The 17,135-nt window shown below is 38.5% G+C and overlaps 1 protein-coding gene across 2 annotated transcripts in view; it reads right to left on the reverse strand.

Moving 5' to 3' along the window:
- Positions 1-17,135, reverse strand: part of COG6 (component of oligomeric golgi complex 6) — a 59,586-nt gene that overhangs the window by 19,105 nt on the left and 23,346 nt on the right. For both annotated transcript variants that reach the window (XM_074566796.1, XM_074566805.1), the window contains exons 9-13: positions 16,069-16,197; positions 15,865-15,956; positions 11,441-11,505; positions 7,242-7,333; positions 6,360-6,477 (exon numbers count right to left, since the gene is read on the reverse strand). In XM_074566796.1, coding sequence (XP_074422897.1) covers positions 6,360-6,477; positions 7,242-7,333; positions 11,441-11,505; positions 15,865-15,956; positions 16,069-16,197 — 496 coding nt within the window. The remainder of the gene's footprint in view (positions 1-6,359; positions 6,478-7,241; positions 7,334-11,440; positions 11,506-15,864; positions 15,957-16,068; positions 16,198-17,135) is intronic.

A 17,135-nucleotide genomic window follows, 5' to 3' on the forward strand; every position in this document is an offset into this window, starting at 1 on the left:
AAAGCTGTGAATGGCGTTTTAAATCCTGAAAACAAAAGGGCTTTGCAATGACTCTGTTACCAAGCTTCACGTCAGTTTTCAAGGAGTAGCGGAGCCAAAGAGACTCCCTTGTGTATCGCCTTTCTTTGGTAACAATGGACTTCCTTTCAGGCAGTACACTGAGTATCTGTGTTCCATAGATTTCAGATCACGGAATCACGGAACCTTCAGAGTTGGAAGGGACCTCTAGAGATCATCTAGTCCAACTCCCCTGCTAGAGCAGGACTGCCTAAAGCACATCCCTCAGGGCTGCATCCAGGCGGGTCTTGAAAATCTCCAGAGAAGGGGACTCCACAACCTCCCTGGGCAGCCTGTTCCTGTGCTCTGTCACCCTCACCGTAAAGAAGTTTTCCCGTGTATTTGAACGGAATTTCCTATGTTCTAGCTTGTGCCCATTGTCCCTTGTCCTGTCGCTGGGAACCACTGAAAAGAGCCTGGCTCCGTCCTCCTTAAACCCACCCTTTAGATACTTGTAAACATTAATCAGGTCCCCCCTCAACCTTCTCTTCTCCAGGCTAAAGAGTCCCAGCTCTTTCAGCCTTTCCTCATAAGGGAGATGCTCCAGTCCCATAATCATCTTGGTTGCCCTACGCTGGACTCGCTCCAGTAGTTCCCTGTCCCTCTTGAACTGGGGAGCCCAAAACTGGACACAGTACTCCAGTTGTGGCCTCACCAGTGCAGAGTAGAGGGGGAGAATGACCTCCCTCGACCTACTGGCCACAGTCTTCCCTGTGCAGCCCAGGATGCCATTGGCCTTCTTGGCGACAAGGGCACACTGCTGGCTCATGGATAATTTGCTGTCTAGCAGGACCCCCAGGTCCTTCTCCTCAGAGCTGCTTCCCAGCATGTCCGCCCCTAACCTATACTGGTGTTTGGCATTCTTCCTTCCCAGGTGCAGGACCCTACACTTGCTTTTGTTGAACCTCATTAGGTTCTTCTCTGCCCAGCTCTCCCACCTGTCCAGGTCACGCTGGATGGCAGCACGGCCCTCTGGAGTGTCGGCCACCCCTCCCAGCTTGGTATCATCAGCAAACTTGCTGAGGATACACTCTGTCCCCTCATCTAGGTCATTAATGAATATACTGAACAAAACTGGTCCAAGTATTGACCCCTGAGGGACACCGCTGGTTACAGGCCTCCAACTGGACTCTGTGCCGCTGATCACAACCCTCTGAGTTCTGTCACTCAGCCAGCTCTCGATCCACCTCACTGTCACCTCATCTAGCCCATACTTCCTCAGCTTCCTAATGAGGATGTTATGGGAGACAGTGTCAAAAGCCTTGCTAAGGTCAAGGTAGATGACATCTACGGCTCTCCCCTCATCCAGCCAACCCGTTATAACATCATAGAAAGCTATCAGATTGGTCAGGCATGATTTGCCCTTGGTAAATCCATGCTGACCACTTCCAATAACTTCCTGTTCCTCTACGTGTTTGGAGACGACATCCAGAATGAGTCGCTCCATTACCTTCCCAGGGACAGAGGTGAGACTAGCCGGCCTGTAGTTCCCTGGGTCCTCCTTCTTGCCTTTTTTGAAGATTGGAGTGATGTCAGCCTTCCTCCAGTCCTCAGGCACCTCTCCTGTTCCCCATGACCTTTCAAAGACGATGGAGAGTGCTCTAGCGATAACATCTGCCAGCTCTCTCAGCACTCGCGGGTGCATCCCGTCAGGGCCCATGGATTTATGAATGTCCAGCTTGGCCAAGTGGTCTCTGACCCGGTCCTCCTCAACTGAGGGAAAATCTTCCTCTCTCCAGACCTTCCCCCTTGCCTCCAGGGTATGGGATGTGTGAGGGACGGCTTTATCAGTGAAGACCAAAGAAAAGAAGGCATTCAGTAACTCTGCCTTCTCTGTGTCTTCCACCACTATGGCACCCGTCTCATTCATCAGTGGACCTATATTTTCCCTAGTTTTCCTTTTTCTGTTGATATACTGGAAAAATCTCTTCTTGTTATCTTTAACTGCAGTGGCCGATGGTAAAGAGCTACCTGAGACGTCTGAATGAGAACACCATAGAAAGGGTTTCTGCGACTGAAGACTCTGACTACCTTATTTTCAGATTCCAACCAGGACGCTTGAGATTTTCTGATGTAATGAAAAAAAAAGCTCATAGGAAAGTGCTTCTGAGCAAGCCAGTAAGTACTCTGAAGTAACCAGGGATTTCCCTGTATCATTTACAATGATGGCTTGACAACCAAGAGGGAGAATCCTGATCTAAGACTGCCTTTAAGTTTCCATACAGCTCCATGCTTGTGAAACTCCTTATGTAATATGGGACTCTTCTCAAAAATAGATGTGAGGAGGAAGCTATTTTCTTGTCCTAGAAAGAACAGCCTGAAGTCTCAGTTTCCCATTGTGCTTCAGAAATTAAATCGCAGGCAGTTTGCAGGCAACGCTCAACTTGGCATAATCAATAACCTAGGGAATTAAATTGTCTGTGGTGATGAGGACATCAGAGTCCATTACCATCCTGCCATTCATCTACATCCAAAGGAAGGGAACTTGAGGAGTCAGCATAGTTATGGAAACCTGCTTTGTCTGAAAAAAAAAAAAAACAACCCCAAACAAAAAACCCAAAACAAACAAAAACAAACAAAACAAAAAAAAAAACCAAAAGAAAAACCAAACCAAAACAGTTCCCAATTAGCTACACTTAAGAGAAAGATTTGCCCAAATATTACTCTGGTCTGCCAACTACTAGATAGACTGTAGATATCAAAAAAGCATATCACAGCACAACAGTAACACACCAGCTCTCCCCACGCTACAGCACAAGAGAATTTGCACAGGGCTAAAGAGACTCCCGTCAAGTTACAAATTCATTGGTAATTATGACTAAGTCTTCTGGAATTTTGTATCTCCAAACAGCAATTAAGAAAAAAATTAAATTCTCCTTAAATTAAATAAAAATTGTAGAACTGATTTCCATTCAGAATTTCTTGCTTATGATTTTCAAATTATCAGCAACAACTGATGATACTGAGGGAATACTATCACTAAAATGGTGTAACTTACACAGGCTATATTCACCACTTTCCAATCATCTCAACAAAAGAGGCACTTAGGTTTATAGAAATAAAAATATTTTTTACTTAAGAACACCCCATTTGTATTTTAATCTATTTCCAAAGTTAATTAAATTGCTTTAAGAATCCTATTTTAATCGAAGTAATGGACAGCTGATATTCTTTGAAAAAGGCTTATCAATGCCTTAAGATGACAAATACAAGCGGCAATAAGGAACCATGATTTCCAGGCTGTCCAAGGGGAAAGTAATTTACTAATTTTACAAGTGAGTATTCTCTTTGTGCATAACAGGAACGGCAACAAAGGCTTTGCAATCACATATATAAGCACAAAGGATCTGTTTTCCAGTACTTTAATCTTCTCTGAAAATAAAAAAAAAAAAAAAAAAAAAAAAGAAATCTGGAAGCATACATAGTTAGCAAAAAGCTGGTAAAAAGGTTGGGATGTGAATACTACTAATACATATATACAATTTTGGTCTAAACACGCATTAGTAAAAAGGATGGTAAAAAGCGACCTTGAGATTCCTCAAAATGTAAAAGCATTGTGACATTCACTACTAAATTAACAAAGACATATGAAAAGGCATAAAAGCTGGTTATCTGTATATTAACGCACAATAAACTAAGTAACAGGAGAATTAAATCTGTGATAAAATAGGGTCTTTATCTCACGGAAACTAATGTTTCTCCGAGTGTAACTCAGCCTATTAATTTTGTATTTTTTGTGAAGTAAAACTAATTTCAGATATGAGGAGATAAGACATCATTCCATCAATTCAGTAGTCCACTCATAAAAGGGTAATAACACAAGTTGCTTCAAAGGACTGTCTAAAACTCTCAGTTACAAGAACTCCACATCAGTACAGTAAGATTCCTTCTCAGCCATAGAGTTACCTCACTGTTAACTCCCAAAGCACAGAGATTAATAAATAATTGTGGATGCCTTTGTTACTCATGTATCTAATCCTCCTCTGAGTCTCTTTAAGCTTCTGACCTCAATTATATCCTGAGGAAAGATCTTCATAGGGCACAAATGCAATGTAAAATCGCCAATGTTTCAGATTTAATTTGTAAAATGTGTTTATGCGAAAGAGCAATATTATGATCTTTTTACATTACATGGTAGGCTCGGTATGCCATTCATTATTTGCAATAAAACACCACTGAAGGCGGCAGTGCAATCACCGGCTTCATTTAAATGTCAGTAAAACCAAATTCAACTCCTTTATAAAACAATGGCAGCATCTAGAGCCAGTTATATCCAGGCTAGGGGCAGAGAGAAGTGGAACTAGAGAGGGCAAAGAGGATTACACAACCTTCCCATAGCGACAGTACAAAGAACACACACTATGAACCGGGGGATCACAATTCCTTTATCACTCCTTCTTCTAATTCTACGTGCCTCCAAACTGAAAACAGCATACCACCCAAAACAAAACTACAAAGATTGAGTTATGTGAATAGAAAAATTATGCTGGATCTTGTTGGAGTACAGATGTAAGACCCAGAAGGATAAATACAACAGAGCTAAATACAACAGAGATGAATGCAGAGCTGTCTTACAGTTTCAAGCCAAGAAAATTTATTTCCTTAAGCACTACTTTGCACATTCCGTGTAAGTGAAGAGCAGTCATACATTTTTGCTAAGACCCATCACTGACTTCTCTTCATAAAAAGAACAAGTACACAGGTATTTGATTTTAGCTTACACATAGGAAATAAAAGGTTTTGAGGAATTCACACACAGAGAGCGTATGCCCATAGCAAGCTGTAAGATTTATTTATTGATTTATTGTAAATTCATATTGTCCCTGTCCATTGTACATTTTATGAACTCAAGCTCTAACTGACCTTTGAAGAATCATTAGTAGCAGACGAACTACTACTCCAATGACACCACATTCAAACAGAAATACCCCATGACAACAGACAATCTACTAAATGGACTTCAGTAGCACGGACTGTGGGTGGTAGCAACTAAGGAATAACCCAATGAATGAGTGAAACCACTGAAAGGAGTCACGGGGATATACTGAAGAGGGAAGAAGAGGAGGAACAACTGTTCCTTTGAGAAAGTCATTCCTCAGTCCTTGCAGAAAGGCAGGAAATTGGGACCAGACACAAGCTGTGCAGAATGAGAAAATGACTTTGAGACCACAGAACAACATTGACCAAGCTCAGAAAATCCCACTGAAGGGTCAGCAAACTACAATGCTTTGCACAAAGAATAGTTACTGTAAATCTATGTATTTTTTGCATTTTTCTTGTACAAATAATTTAGAAATACACTTACAGAACTTCACTGGTTGTTTTCCACTTTCAAACTTTTTTTTTAACCGGAAAAAACAGTGATGTGAGAGCTTTCTTGAACTCTGGGGTTGTGCAATAACTAGGGATGAAGAAAAGCATCTCTTCTTGGTTTTAGGGCCTAGTCAACCGATCACATCTCAGACAGGGATGTTAGATGAAGACCAGATGTGTAGGGATGTGTAACCTAACAATTTTCTTTGACTTTGCTTCGCTTTTAGAAAGGTGAGATTTAACGGGTGGATCCACCAGCAACAACACGATACATATACAGCAGAGAGAAATTAGAAAAGAACTGTATTTGTTACTGAACAATCGGAAGTTCACTGAAAGGCAATTCAAAGCTATCAGCAGGAGAGGACAAGATACCAGGAAAATGGTGCTGGCTTAGGTACAGTTGTTTGGTATAACAAATGTATATTCTGCTTTTAAGGGCAGGAATGTTCACGTGGTAAAACTATTTTTATGAGAGACAGAAAACCGCAAGTTTTGTTATTACTTAGCTTACCATCTTGTGATATACTTCATAACTTCAAGAAAGGAATTATGCACATGAGTGATTAACTATTGATCTGATGATGCATTAATACAAATCATCTAGCTCAATCAGCTAGCTTTGCTCTGTCGCACTTAGGGAAATTTCCTAATTTTGTTGCTTCTCATAGATTTTAAAAATATATAAACTGCTCTTCAAACAAATGCTGCTAACAACAGTATGTCATATTTTCAATAAAACAAAACTATTAAAAGAATTAAAACACAATCAGGAAGTTTTTAATATAGTTCCATAGCTAAAATGGGGGTTGGACTAGATGACCTTTAAAGGTCCCTTCCAACCTAAACCATTCTATGACTCTAAAACATAGAAAACTACGAAACTTCAGTTTTAGCAAAAGTTGACATATAAAACAGCTCTTCATACTAGACAAAAGGGAAATAAAGTGTGTTCTGAAATATGAAAGCTATATGGTTTTGAAACAAACCTTGTCCATGAGTTTACTTGCATGAAGACTCAGGCTATTAAAGAATATTTTCTTGCTCAACAAATGCATTTCTTCAATTGTTGTCAACAGTGTGGCTGCACTGTTTCCTACAATACCGCTGAAAACAAAATTAAGATTAATTAAATAACCTGAGGGGGGGGGGGCACATTTTCATTTTCACCAAAATCTAAATGTCTTTTCAGATAGAAAAGAAGCTCAAGTAGTAATATTAGCGATTCAAATTCTCAACAGTTCGGTCCAGGGCTGTGGAGGAACATTTTTTCTGCTATTGCTGTTTCTAACCAACATGAACTACTGCAAATGCTACAACGTATAAAACCAGCAGTTGTGGCTTTTCTCCGGTTTCTGTATTCCTGGTGGCATCTGGAAGGCTGGAAGGTGATTGCTGCACCTTCAGCAGTGAGATACAGAATGAGGCAAGCATTCTCCCAGTAGAAAAATGCAAGTGTATAATTAGAAAAAATGGTATCTAAACATTTAGGTAACTAAATGGTATCTAAATGTCTAAGGAACAAAAGAAAAATTGAAGTTCTAGAAATAATTTAATTCTAACATTTTCTTAAAGGAGACTTGACTTTGTCATCTTAAATGTTTTGTGTAGGTTTTTTGTGAACTATTTGCGTCTACACATAACAATAAAGAAACAGTTCCGGTCACAAATTGATGCTATATTCCAAAGCAGATTTGATATGAATTGAACAATGACAACAGATAAATGGCGTCTGCTTGATATCATGCATACTTCTCCTTGATTCCATGGTACAGAGCAAAAAAATAAGCCACTCTTTTTACTATATTAATCATTATACATACAATTAAAAAAAAAAAGGCACCTTAAACGTAGTTTGTAATTTTGCATACCTGATTGTATGGTGGTAGAACTTGAGAAGATTTGAAATCTTGTACAGTAAAACTGCTCCTGGTTCAGCAACAATCACCTGCTCAATTCTAACCTGCAGAATAAAGAAATTCAAGCATCCTTCAGATCATACAATTCAAAGGCCAACAGCTATGATTTTAATATGCAATATGTCTGATTTTTGAAAAATAAATATAACCAGAAAAAAATTTAAAAAGAGAATGTCCAGTTAACCGTAAGATTCTGCTTGAACCAAAGTGCTTCTTGGTTGCCAAGCCTATGGGTAGAAAACAAGCAGGTGTATGAGTTCTTTAAAAATACAAAAATTAAAAAAAAAGAATCTGTTTCCCTATAGATTTTTGTTGCAACTTGTTATTGAAAATTTCAAAATAATGAGCTCATTTGATGGATTAATACCAGCATTGGTATTACTGGAATTCTCCCCAGCACTGAACAGCAAGAACAGCTGCAAAGCTGTGAGATCCCTAAACTACAAGAGTTGACCATTAGCACCATGCAGCCATTCCGAATACGCAAATTATTGGGTATTTTACCCAAAAGACAAAATTTCACCTGGATTAATCTCTCCTTCAGTTAAAGGAAAGATTATATACCTCCTATATGTATTTAATTACATATATTTATAACTAATGACCAGCTACGTTGGCTGTTTATCTCAACCAGGAGATACTGGCTACACAGACCAAAACAGTGCTGACTGTCTTCACAGTCGAACAGTTGACGCCTTGTCTCCACGGCACACACAGTCTCAATCCACTCATAAAAGGCTGCCCCAGGGTCAATCTTTGGGCACTTTTGAGGCAGCGACAGACAGTGACTTATCACTGCGCTGTTGTCCCACGTGCCTGCGTGTGAAAGGGCAACACACAAATCACCAGCCGCCTCCCGCCCGCCCAAGTTATTCGCCTGCTGTTCCATGGAACGCAATGTGCGGCAGCGCCGCCTTCTCAGAGCCAGCTGCAGCGAGAATTAACTAAGATTGTCCTTCCTCAATCCTCTGCATCTAAGTCAGAGACGAAAAACAAAGTCTAATTTTTGACTCTTCTTCGCAGTGCTCAATGCGCCAAGATAATTTCAACACTCAGGTGAACTTTGCTCTTCAATGCATATGTATATACAAAGGTATATATATATAAACAAATACCTGCCTCCAATGTTACATAAAAGGTCATTTGGGCATAGATACTGAGTATAGTCTAGGTGTACAGCAAAAGAAACTAAGGCAGGGGAAAAAGAGGGAAATCAAAATATTGTCAAAAAAAAGCAATAACTAAAAGAAAATACTTAAGAAACAGAAAAAGACAGAATAGGCAGAAGGAGATAAAAAAACCCCACTAAATATTTTAGGGTTAGGAAAAAACCAACGATAATTCAAAAACCAAAGCAGGAAAAGAAGCATTGCTGCTTCCCAGACAGAAATCTTCACTGCACCGGAGAATGGAAATTTGCAAGTGACTCAACCTAACCTGCTCAGGGAAGTCCTGGACTTACAGCTTACTGTTTCTTAATCCTTTGTGTCCTGTATTCAGTGGACTATAAAAGACTATCTGAAGTCTACATAAGGCATCAAAAATTATTTTGTTAGTTTTGATGTCATCTTACACGCTATGGAAAAGACAAGGACATTAATTTAAATGTTTTTTAGGGTCCTCCTGCTTCCATCTGAAATCAGATGCCTGTGGTGAAGTCTACCGCTAGTGAGTACTCAAGATTCACTTGGACGCCTAAAACTCAAACCAACTATCAGTAAGAAACGTGGACAATTCATACTGCATCTAAGCATAACCTTGCTTCAAAAGTAAGGAAATGGTATCATACTGTACACTCACATGGAAAGGCATAAACTGGTAAGAAAATTCTACATATTTCTAAGTACTTAAAAGCGCTCGTGGAAATTCTATTACTAGGCTTTTATCAGGCTATTTTACACTTCAGCATCAACTCAAATCAAAGTGACAGGTTTGCAAACATCAGCAGAAATCCACTAGAAAAGCAGTATACTGTGGTGCAACACAACTACAGTAAAGAGTGTTTTCCCTGAAATTAACGCAGTTATTTTTCTTATTGCGGACAATCTTCAGAAAGCAGAAGACAGAAAAGACTCCTCCAAACTAAGTCTATTTTTGTTGTTCCTCTCAATGCGATGGCTTGCAATTATCTAACTGCATTGTATGAAGGCTTTTCTGCTTGGGGGTTTCAGTGTTTTTTTCTGCTTTATTGCTAGGGAAGATTTCCCCAGGGGAAACAGTAACTACTACATATTTTACTTTGGCAGTGAATTAACTTAAGTTGCATTCTATTAAAATACAGAATACAATGGGAAGTCTTTAATTGTTCTTTTAGGTTTTTTCATTTTTATTAGTGCAGTAACTACCTACCTACAATATTTCATGGGGTATTTCTACAGATAGGAGACGCGCACAAGCGTAAAGAGCTTGGCAATCAAAACGAAAGGTGTTTTGTGCCAAACTGTACAAATCAAGTACTCAAATCAAGACCAAAACTCCCTCTGACTTACACAAAGGTTTGATTCTATCCCTAATTACTTTGTTGGAATGTACAGAAACGCTGAACTCACACGTCAGCATTCAGTATTAACAGAACTAAAGCATGCAAGAATTAACACAGAAAACTTGGAAAATATCTTCAAAAAAAAAAAATCAACCCTGTGATATTAGCTTGTTTGTCTAATACGACAGGTGTGTTTTGACAGTTCAAAAACTAAATTCTGTGAAGAATGATCATAATTATATGGCAATAGGCACAAACAGAAACACCAGAGGTTCTGTCTGAACATCAGGAAACACTTTTTTTACTGTGAGGGTGCCCAAGCGCTGGCCTAAGTTGCCCAGAGGGGCTGTGGATATATGGGAATACTTCTATCCTTGGAAGTATTCAAAAGCCATCTGGACAGAGTCCTGGGCAACCATCTCTAGGCGGCCCAGCTTGAGCAGGGAGTTTGGACCAGATGACCTCCAGAGGTCCCTGCAAACTTCAACCCTTTTGTGATTCTGTGACGTTCTAAATGGCACTTCCTTCAGTTTTACCTCCCTTCAGACCTTATCTCCTTCTTATCAGGAACTTATGTATAGTATTCAGAACCTACTTGTTAACATTTGAGACTGACTATCTGGCAACTGGACACAGCTTTTAAAGCTAGAGAAGCCTAAGAGAAATTTATTATAATACTATTTAGTATAGTAGATTTTACTTTAAAAACACTTGGATTTATACGCTGCACCATCAGGCAATTATTGGTATCAGCTTCATCATCTTCATTATTTTATTTTCTGCTTATGCGAAGCACATCCAATAAAAAAAGACAGTCAATCATTTGATGGATCATTATTAACGATTTCTATCAAATGGGTCCCCTAAACTGACTAAGGCTGTAGCTTGGAAAAAAGACAACTGCGGAGGGATGCGAGAGAAATACAGCAAATCAGAGTAGCGTAAAGATGGGAAGTAGGAAACTATTTTTCATTGTTTCTTTCAATGCAAGAGCTGGAGTTATTAAACAAAACAAAACCAAAAGGAACCGGCTTTTCACACAGCATACAGTTAAACTGTGCACTTCCCTCCTGCAGGATACGTTGTAAATACCAACATTTTATATCAACTTGACATATGCATGCAAGAAAAAAACTCTACTGAGGTCTATTAAATACAAAGCCAGTAGCTATGGCTCAGTAATTCCTTAGTACCTCCACAAACAGGTGAGGAAACTATTCTACAGAAGTATCATGACACAACTTCATAGCCTCTACGTTATTGCCTATGCATATGCTAACGGTCATTATGAAAAACAGGGTAGTAAATTAAATTGATTTTTCATTTGACCCGTTACTGCCATTCCTGTATACCTATCCCAAAGCTAAATTTTTGTATATAAGCACCCCTGAACTTAGGAAAAGTAAAAAAAAAAAAAAAAAATTATAAAAAAAAAATCGAGATACAGGCTTAGTATCCTGGTATATCACACTATATAACTATTCAAACCAGGTATTTCTGAACTATGTAATCTTTGAGAATCATGAAACCCTTCAAAATTAAAGTTAAGAATCTAACTTTTAACCAAAGGGAATGAAAAAAACATTGCAGAGATGGGGACAGGGGTTCTGAAGAAACATAACAGAAAAATGTTTGTATTTAGAATGCTAAGGAAAACAAAATACTTCACCTTCAGAGGCCTGCAGACACCTTCTGTGATGTGCCCAACTACTTCTTGAATATTTTCTTCCACACCTACAGTTAATGCAAACACATGCTAAGATTATGCAAATGTAATTCTCTTTTCTTCAAGACTATAAAACAAATAAACAAATGTAGGAGCTACTCCTCCATAAAAAGCATTAGGAACTGCATGTTCTCTTCTCCACAAGACTAGTTTACACCTCCACTGAACTTCAAATCTAGCCATTAAGAAATAGCTGCATGACAAAACAGAGTCCTGGAGAGTCATTATCTTATGCTATGCAATTGCTTCCTAGCACAACACACTGCCTGGGGATTTGAGGGAGAAGGAGCAAGGGGAAGAATAAATGATCTAGTAAGAAACTGTCACGGTAAGGCTCAATATTAGCACTTCACCAAATTAAACAGAAAAAAAAAAAAAAACCAACGCAGGCCAGTAGGATGCTCAAGGAGCAACAGTAAATACCATTTTGAAAAGCCTGAACCGTAAATACACGTGTCTGTCAGCATTTGGTACTGACATCGTTACAAATTAAATCACATATGTACCTCCACACTGCTGTGTGCTGCAGCATTAGCAAACGCTTCCTCCCCAGCAGCAATTGAAACTCATCTTTCACAGAACTATATACAAAAGAGAATATTGCCCTATCTTATCATGGAACACAAATGAATTGTTGCATGGCAACCAGTACTGTCATAAATCAATCAAACTGAAAGCAACAGATCTTCAAGCTCTCACTTCAGTAACAACTCAGAATAGATTTATGGAGAAAGCAATACTTTAATTCTAATTTAAAACTTGTCAACAGGAGTTCATCTTCAGATGGGACCCATGCAATGAACAGTAAACAAACTGACTGTGACATGTGACAGCAATCAGGTGACCTGAAGCTCTATTTTGCAGATCTCATTTCAAACTAAGAGAGATTACCTCTGAAGAGTAAAAATTCTAAAAGATCAGAGATCTGTGCCAATGTCTCTTTACACCAAGATACGTGAAAAGCCACATAAGCAGAAACAACTGAATTCAGTGTGGTGGCTGTAAGAATTTCAGCATACTAAATTGGTAAGGTAATAAAAATATGTTTATATATTTGAGTACTGATATCAAGGAAGAAAGCAAGATCGCAAACCACAAGATGCAGGGTCTGTTATGTAATGGCTAGCTCCCAGATACCCCCTAACAATTTACACATTTTTTAGTAGGAACAGTCACACTTCTGCTGTTCATCAATATAACAAGCACCTAGCACATATTTGAAACAGCATATCTACACCAGATTGACTTAACAACAAGTTGTTGGGTATGAAAGTTTAGCTGCAAAAATATACAAGTTCAATTACGAAATACCAAAGGACATGGAACTGCATATATCTGTGCCTTCACATATATTTTAATTTCCAATTAGAATATTTTAGATTTAGCAAACTTCCAGCACAATGGTTTATATAACTGTTGCAAGTATTAGTACATCACGCTGACATAATTATGGAATAAATAATTCCTAGAGACTCAAAATCACTTTTAAAAACCAGTTAATTACTGAAGATATGCTTCTGGCTGGCTGGTGCACCACCTATCTTTTTTCTCTGTGTATCCTTCTATAAGGGAAAGGTCTTTCTTGGACTTTGTTTGGATTCTGCTCTCCAGCTAGGATCCTGTAATTCCATGAAAAATGGGTTTCTACAGCATCTCTTAAACAGAATGGCTGCAATTCTCCCTTCCTTTCAAGTGTAAGATGTCTGTAAGACTGGAAGGCTCCTGTTAGCAGAATACCTAAGCTCCAAAGAAGAGAACCAGATGCTTTATGCTTGTCCAGTACAACCCAAAATAGTTAAACTTCTCTGAACGGGTTTTGGTGCCTAAAATTTTAATAGCATTTTTGTTGAGATTAATTTTAAACAGGTAATATTTGCAAGCTTAAAATCTTAAAACTTTTTAAAAGCTATTCCTGAATACTTTATTATGGGCTACATAGTTTGTTCTCTTTAAAGTAAAAACTGGGATGGGAACATTTCTCCAAAAATGTGTCATTCACACAATTTTTCTTCCACTGGGACTAAATCCACCTCTGTCTCACCCACAGCTACACATTACTTTTTTTTTTTTTTTAAGAAGAGAAGGGAAGTTTTTATGTATCTGCAATTTACCACGTTCTCCATAGTCCTGAAATTACACAGAGCTTATAGAAGAATTTAAACAGAAATCTGAACTCAGAACAGAGACGCTTGAATTAAAATAATAAACCCAGTTCCATCTGCAAAAAGCTACTCAAGGTGAAATTAAAGTTACAACATCTGACTGACCTAACTTTAGATCCCCAGTTAGGTGTCTTATCTATAGTAGTTGCTTGGGCTCCCTCTATAGGGAACAGAAAAAAACCCAAATAAACAGTTGAGCTGAAAGTCTCCAGAAATGCATACATTAAATCTAACATTTGTTGGAAAGATTTACCCTCTGGAGATGCAAATCTCTGTCATTATCTATAAATGCAAATAAACAAAATGTCCGCTTTTAAATGGCTAAGTGAAATTAACTCAATCTCTGCTGTAGCCCGTGCAACCAGACACCTGAAGACTGTACGACAGCACAGGGAATTCAACTTGAATTTCTCAGTACCGCAGACACTGTACTCACCGATTAGCCACTGCCAACTCAGGATCTGTACTTACGTAAAACATACAATCTCAAGGTCCTTCGTAAGGCTGCACTTCCCATAAACGATTCTTGTTAAACCCAGTGGTACCCCATTAAGTACTGTTTTGCCTTACAGACCTTATCACATAACCATCCCTGTCATCAAAAAAATTTCCCAAAGATGCAGAGGAATAGTTAACAGCACCTCCAAGGCTTTGTTTCTCCCAGTATGAAGCTAAGAACCCCTCCTTACATTTCTTGAAAACTGTACAGCAGCGATAGCTCTCCATTCCAGGAAAGCTTAGGAAAATGTATTTTTGCTTCAGACAGAACTACTGAATTTCTTATTTATACTAGTCTCTTGGGAAAAAAAAATTGGCCTGGTGATTTTTTTGGAAATTTTTTCCCTAAAGCATTTATATTATCTGCATTCTCAAGTAGTTTACTATGATCTATGGCTGAAATGCTCTAAATGTATCTAATTATGCGGTCACAGCATCTCAGTCTGACGTCTTGACAGAAGGTGAAGGGATTTAATGGCTAAATAAAGCACTGCATAAAGTGGTGGGAGAATTTCACAACAAAATGCAGGCCTGGGCAGCAGCAGCAGCCCAGTCTACAGCAGAACCGGATACAGTAACATCCCCCATGTGCCCAGCTTTTCCTGAAGGACCTCCCAGTTACAGCAGAAGCATCAGACAATCATCTACAAAGAATTGCCATGTCTTTTTCTCTACCATAAAACCATTATGAGGCCTGCTTTGCTCTCTGCCTGAGATACTGCCAGCAAATAACAGTAAATTCACTTCTATAGTACACTGTAACTGTACTTAAAAACCAGTAACATTCCTTCAGTCTGATTTACAACAGTTCCTAAACAGCATCCTTGCTCACATACTGCTAATTAGGAAAGCCAATTAATACTTCCAGCAGGAAGGAAAATGAGAATGCATATTCACTTTAAATCCCAGAGTGGGACTCAATTAAAACGTACAGTCTGAAGAGCTCACCAGATACAGATCAAACGTAAGTTCTTACACTGAGTTTGTTACAACTGAGTACACATGCTTAATCTATTAAACAAGTCTTTGGCTGAAGCTATGGAGGCAAATCATACTACAGCTTCTACAGGATAAGGGTCTTTAAAGCACTTAAAGGTCCAAGGTACTTGGAGCAAAGGGGCTGAAGAATAAGCATGCGAATCTGTAGTTCTGTTAATGAAGGAGAGCTTTGATATTAAAAAGGTTCACATATCTATGAGCGGCCTACTTTGACCTCCATAAACCTACAATGTTACATGACAGAAAAAAATTCCATTTAACTTCTGGCATAGAACAGAAAAGAATCACAGGAAGAAGGAGTTACATTAAGAAGGAATCATATGTAAAAAATTTACTAAAATGAGCAAGGCATAACAGGAATCCTCAACTTACCAATAAGCAATCCTATGACAATGTTTTCACAGACATATGCATTCATATAGATTACAGACAATTTCTGAACTTTCAACTACACTCTAAAATGTTCCTTTGTAAATTTAGTGTAAATCTATAAGAAGCACAGCAAAATAAAAAGAGTGCATTTTGAAATACTTTGTTAAGGGCTTTCTTCTGGCAAAATACAACCACCGGCTCTTCTGAAATTATTTCCACGAAAATGTAAGTTCAGACTCCCATAACTGAAGCCCAGCCTAATAAATTAATCACACTTTCTGAGTTATCACAGACTTGCTATCATCACCCAATTTACATTTTAAAATCTAGTCCTACCTTGAATAGTTACAAGCTTTAACATAGCTTCTAGGTGTTCTTTTTCAGAAGCTGTAGCTTGATGCAACCAGGCCAGCATGTCTCCTACGTACCTAAATAAAGACAGACATTTCATTGTGAATCAGCAGTTTATGGTGTCAGGGATTAAAAGCGCCAATAGGCAACAGAAGGGTTACTTCATGTACATTCTTGCTAGTACTGTACCTCAGAGGATCGTGGGAGTGCATTTCGATAGGGCGAGGAGTACCTCCCAGACCTCCCCTAGTAAGAGCATCTATAAAGCCACGGACTACAGCACTCCTCCTAGCTGTTCCAAACTCATCCAACGTGTACCTGTTATTGAAACATGAAAACTGGTAAAACAAAACAGTTCACCTCATCGACATTTATTAGCTCAACTTTGCAGTTAATATGAGTAACCATTTTTATAATTCTAGAAATGTTGCATCAATGCTTCTACTATGAAGTATTCAAAACTGTCATATTTTCTTGACTCCTCTAAACAGATACTAAAGATAACTCTTCCTTGACCCTCCCATTCCCTTACCCCACAAAAATAAATGAATAAATGAAAAATCAGCTTCTCCTTTTTTGTACATATAAGCATGTATTGACAAGTCTAGGACTCCTGTTCGTGTGTGGTCCAGCTATCGACAGAAGCAGCAATTTATTGCACTGCAACACAAGGCTTTCTCCTTCTTCTAGGTTACCACATGATCAGTAGCAAAAAAAATATTTTAAATTTGATAGTTGTTTGCTGGTTTTAAGCAAATGAGTCTTAGCTAGATATTTAATGGATGGACAACTACAGCCCAGAGTGCACAATCTCAAATGGCTTGCCGTTAGTAGAGGAGGTACCAAAAACATACACACGGCTCATTTTTGGAGCAGGCTACCTCTCTGTTGGGGCTGAAGCACGACACCAAGTGAAGGATGGGTAATGAAAACTGCTAACATCCCTGGTACATCTGCTTAGAAACAGGATTTTTGCAAGCTATGGAACACTTCTGTTTTCTTGAAAAAACAAATTTTAGCATTTTGAACAGAACAAATTACAAAGGAGAAAAAAAAAAAATACACAACAGTTTATTTTTCGAATATAATTGAAGAAATGCCAAAGAGTAAGCATAGCGTCGCTTACCAATGACAGCAGCTGAACAGACACAAAAATAATAATAATAAAAGCATATTACTCACTGACTAAAGTGAAATGTGTACTGCATTCACAATTAAACAGATGTGAAGAACAAAATACAAAAGAAAACAATACA

Source organism: Larus michahellis, chromosome 1, assembly GCF_964199755.1.
Source record: "Larus michahellis chromosome 1, bLarMic1.1, whole genome shotgun sequence".
NCBI classification, from domain to species: domain Eukaryota; kingdom Metazoa; phylum Chordata; class Aves; order Charadriiformes; family Laridae; genus Larus; species Larus michahellis.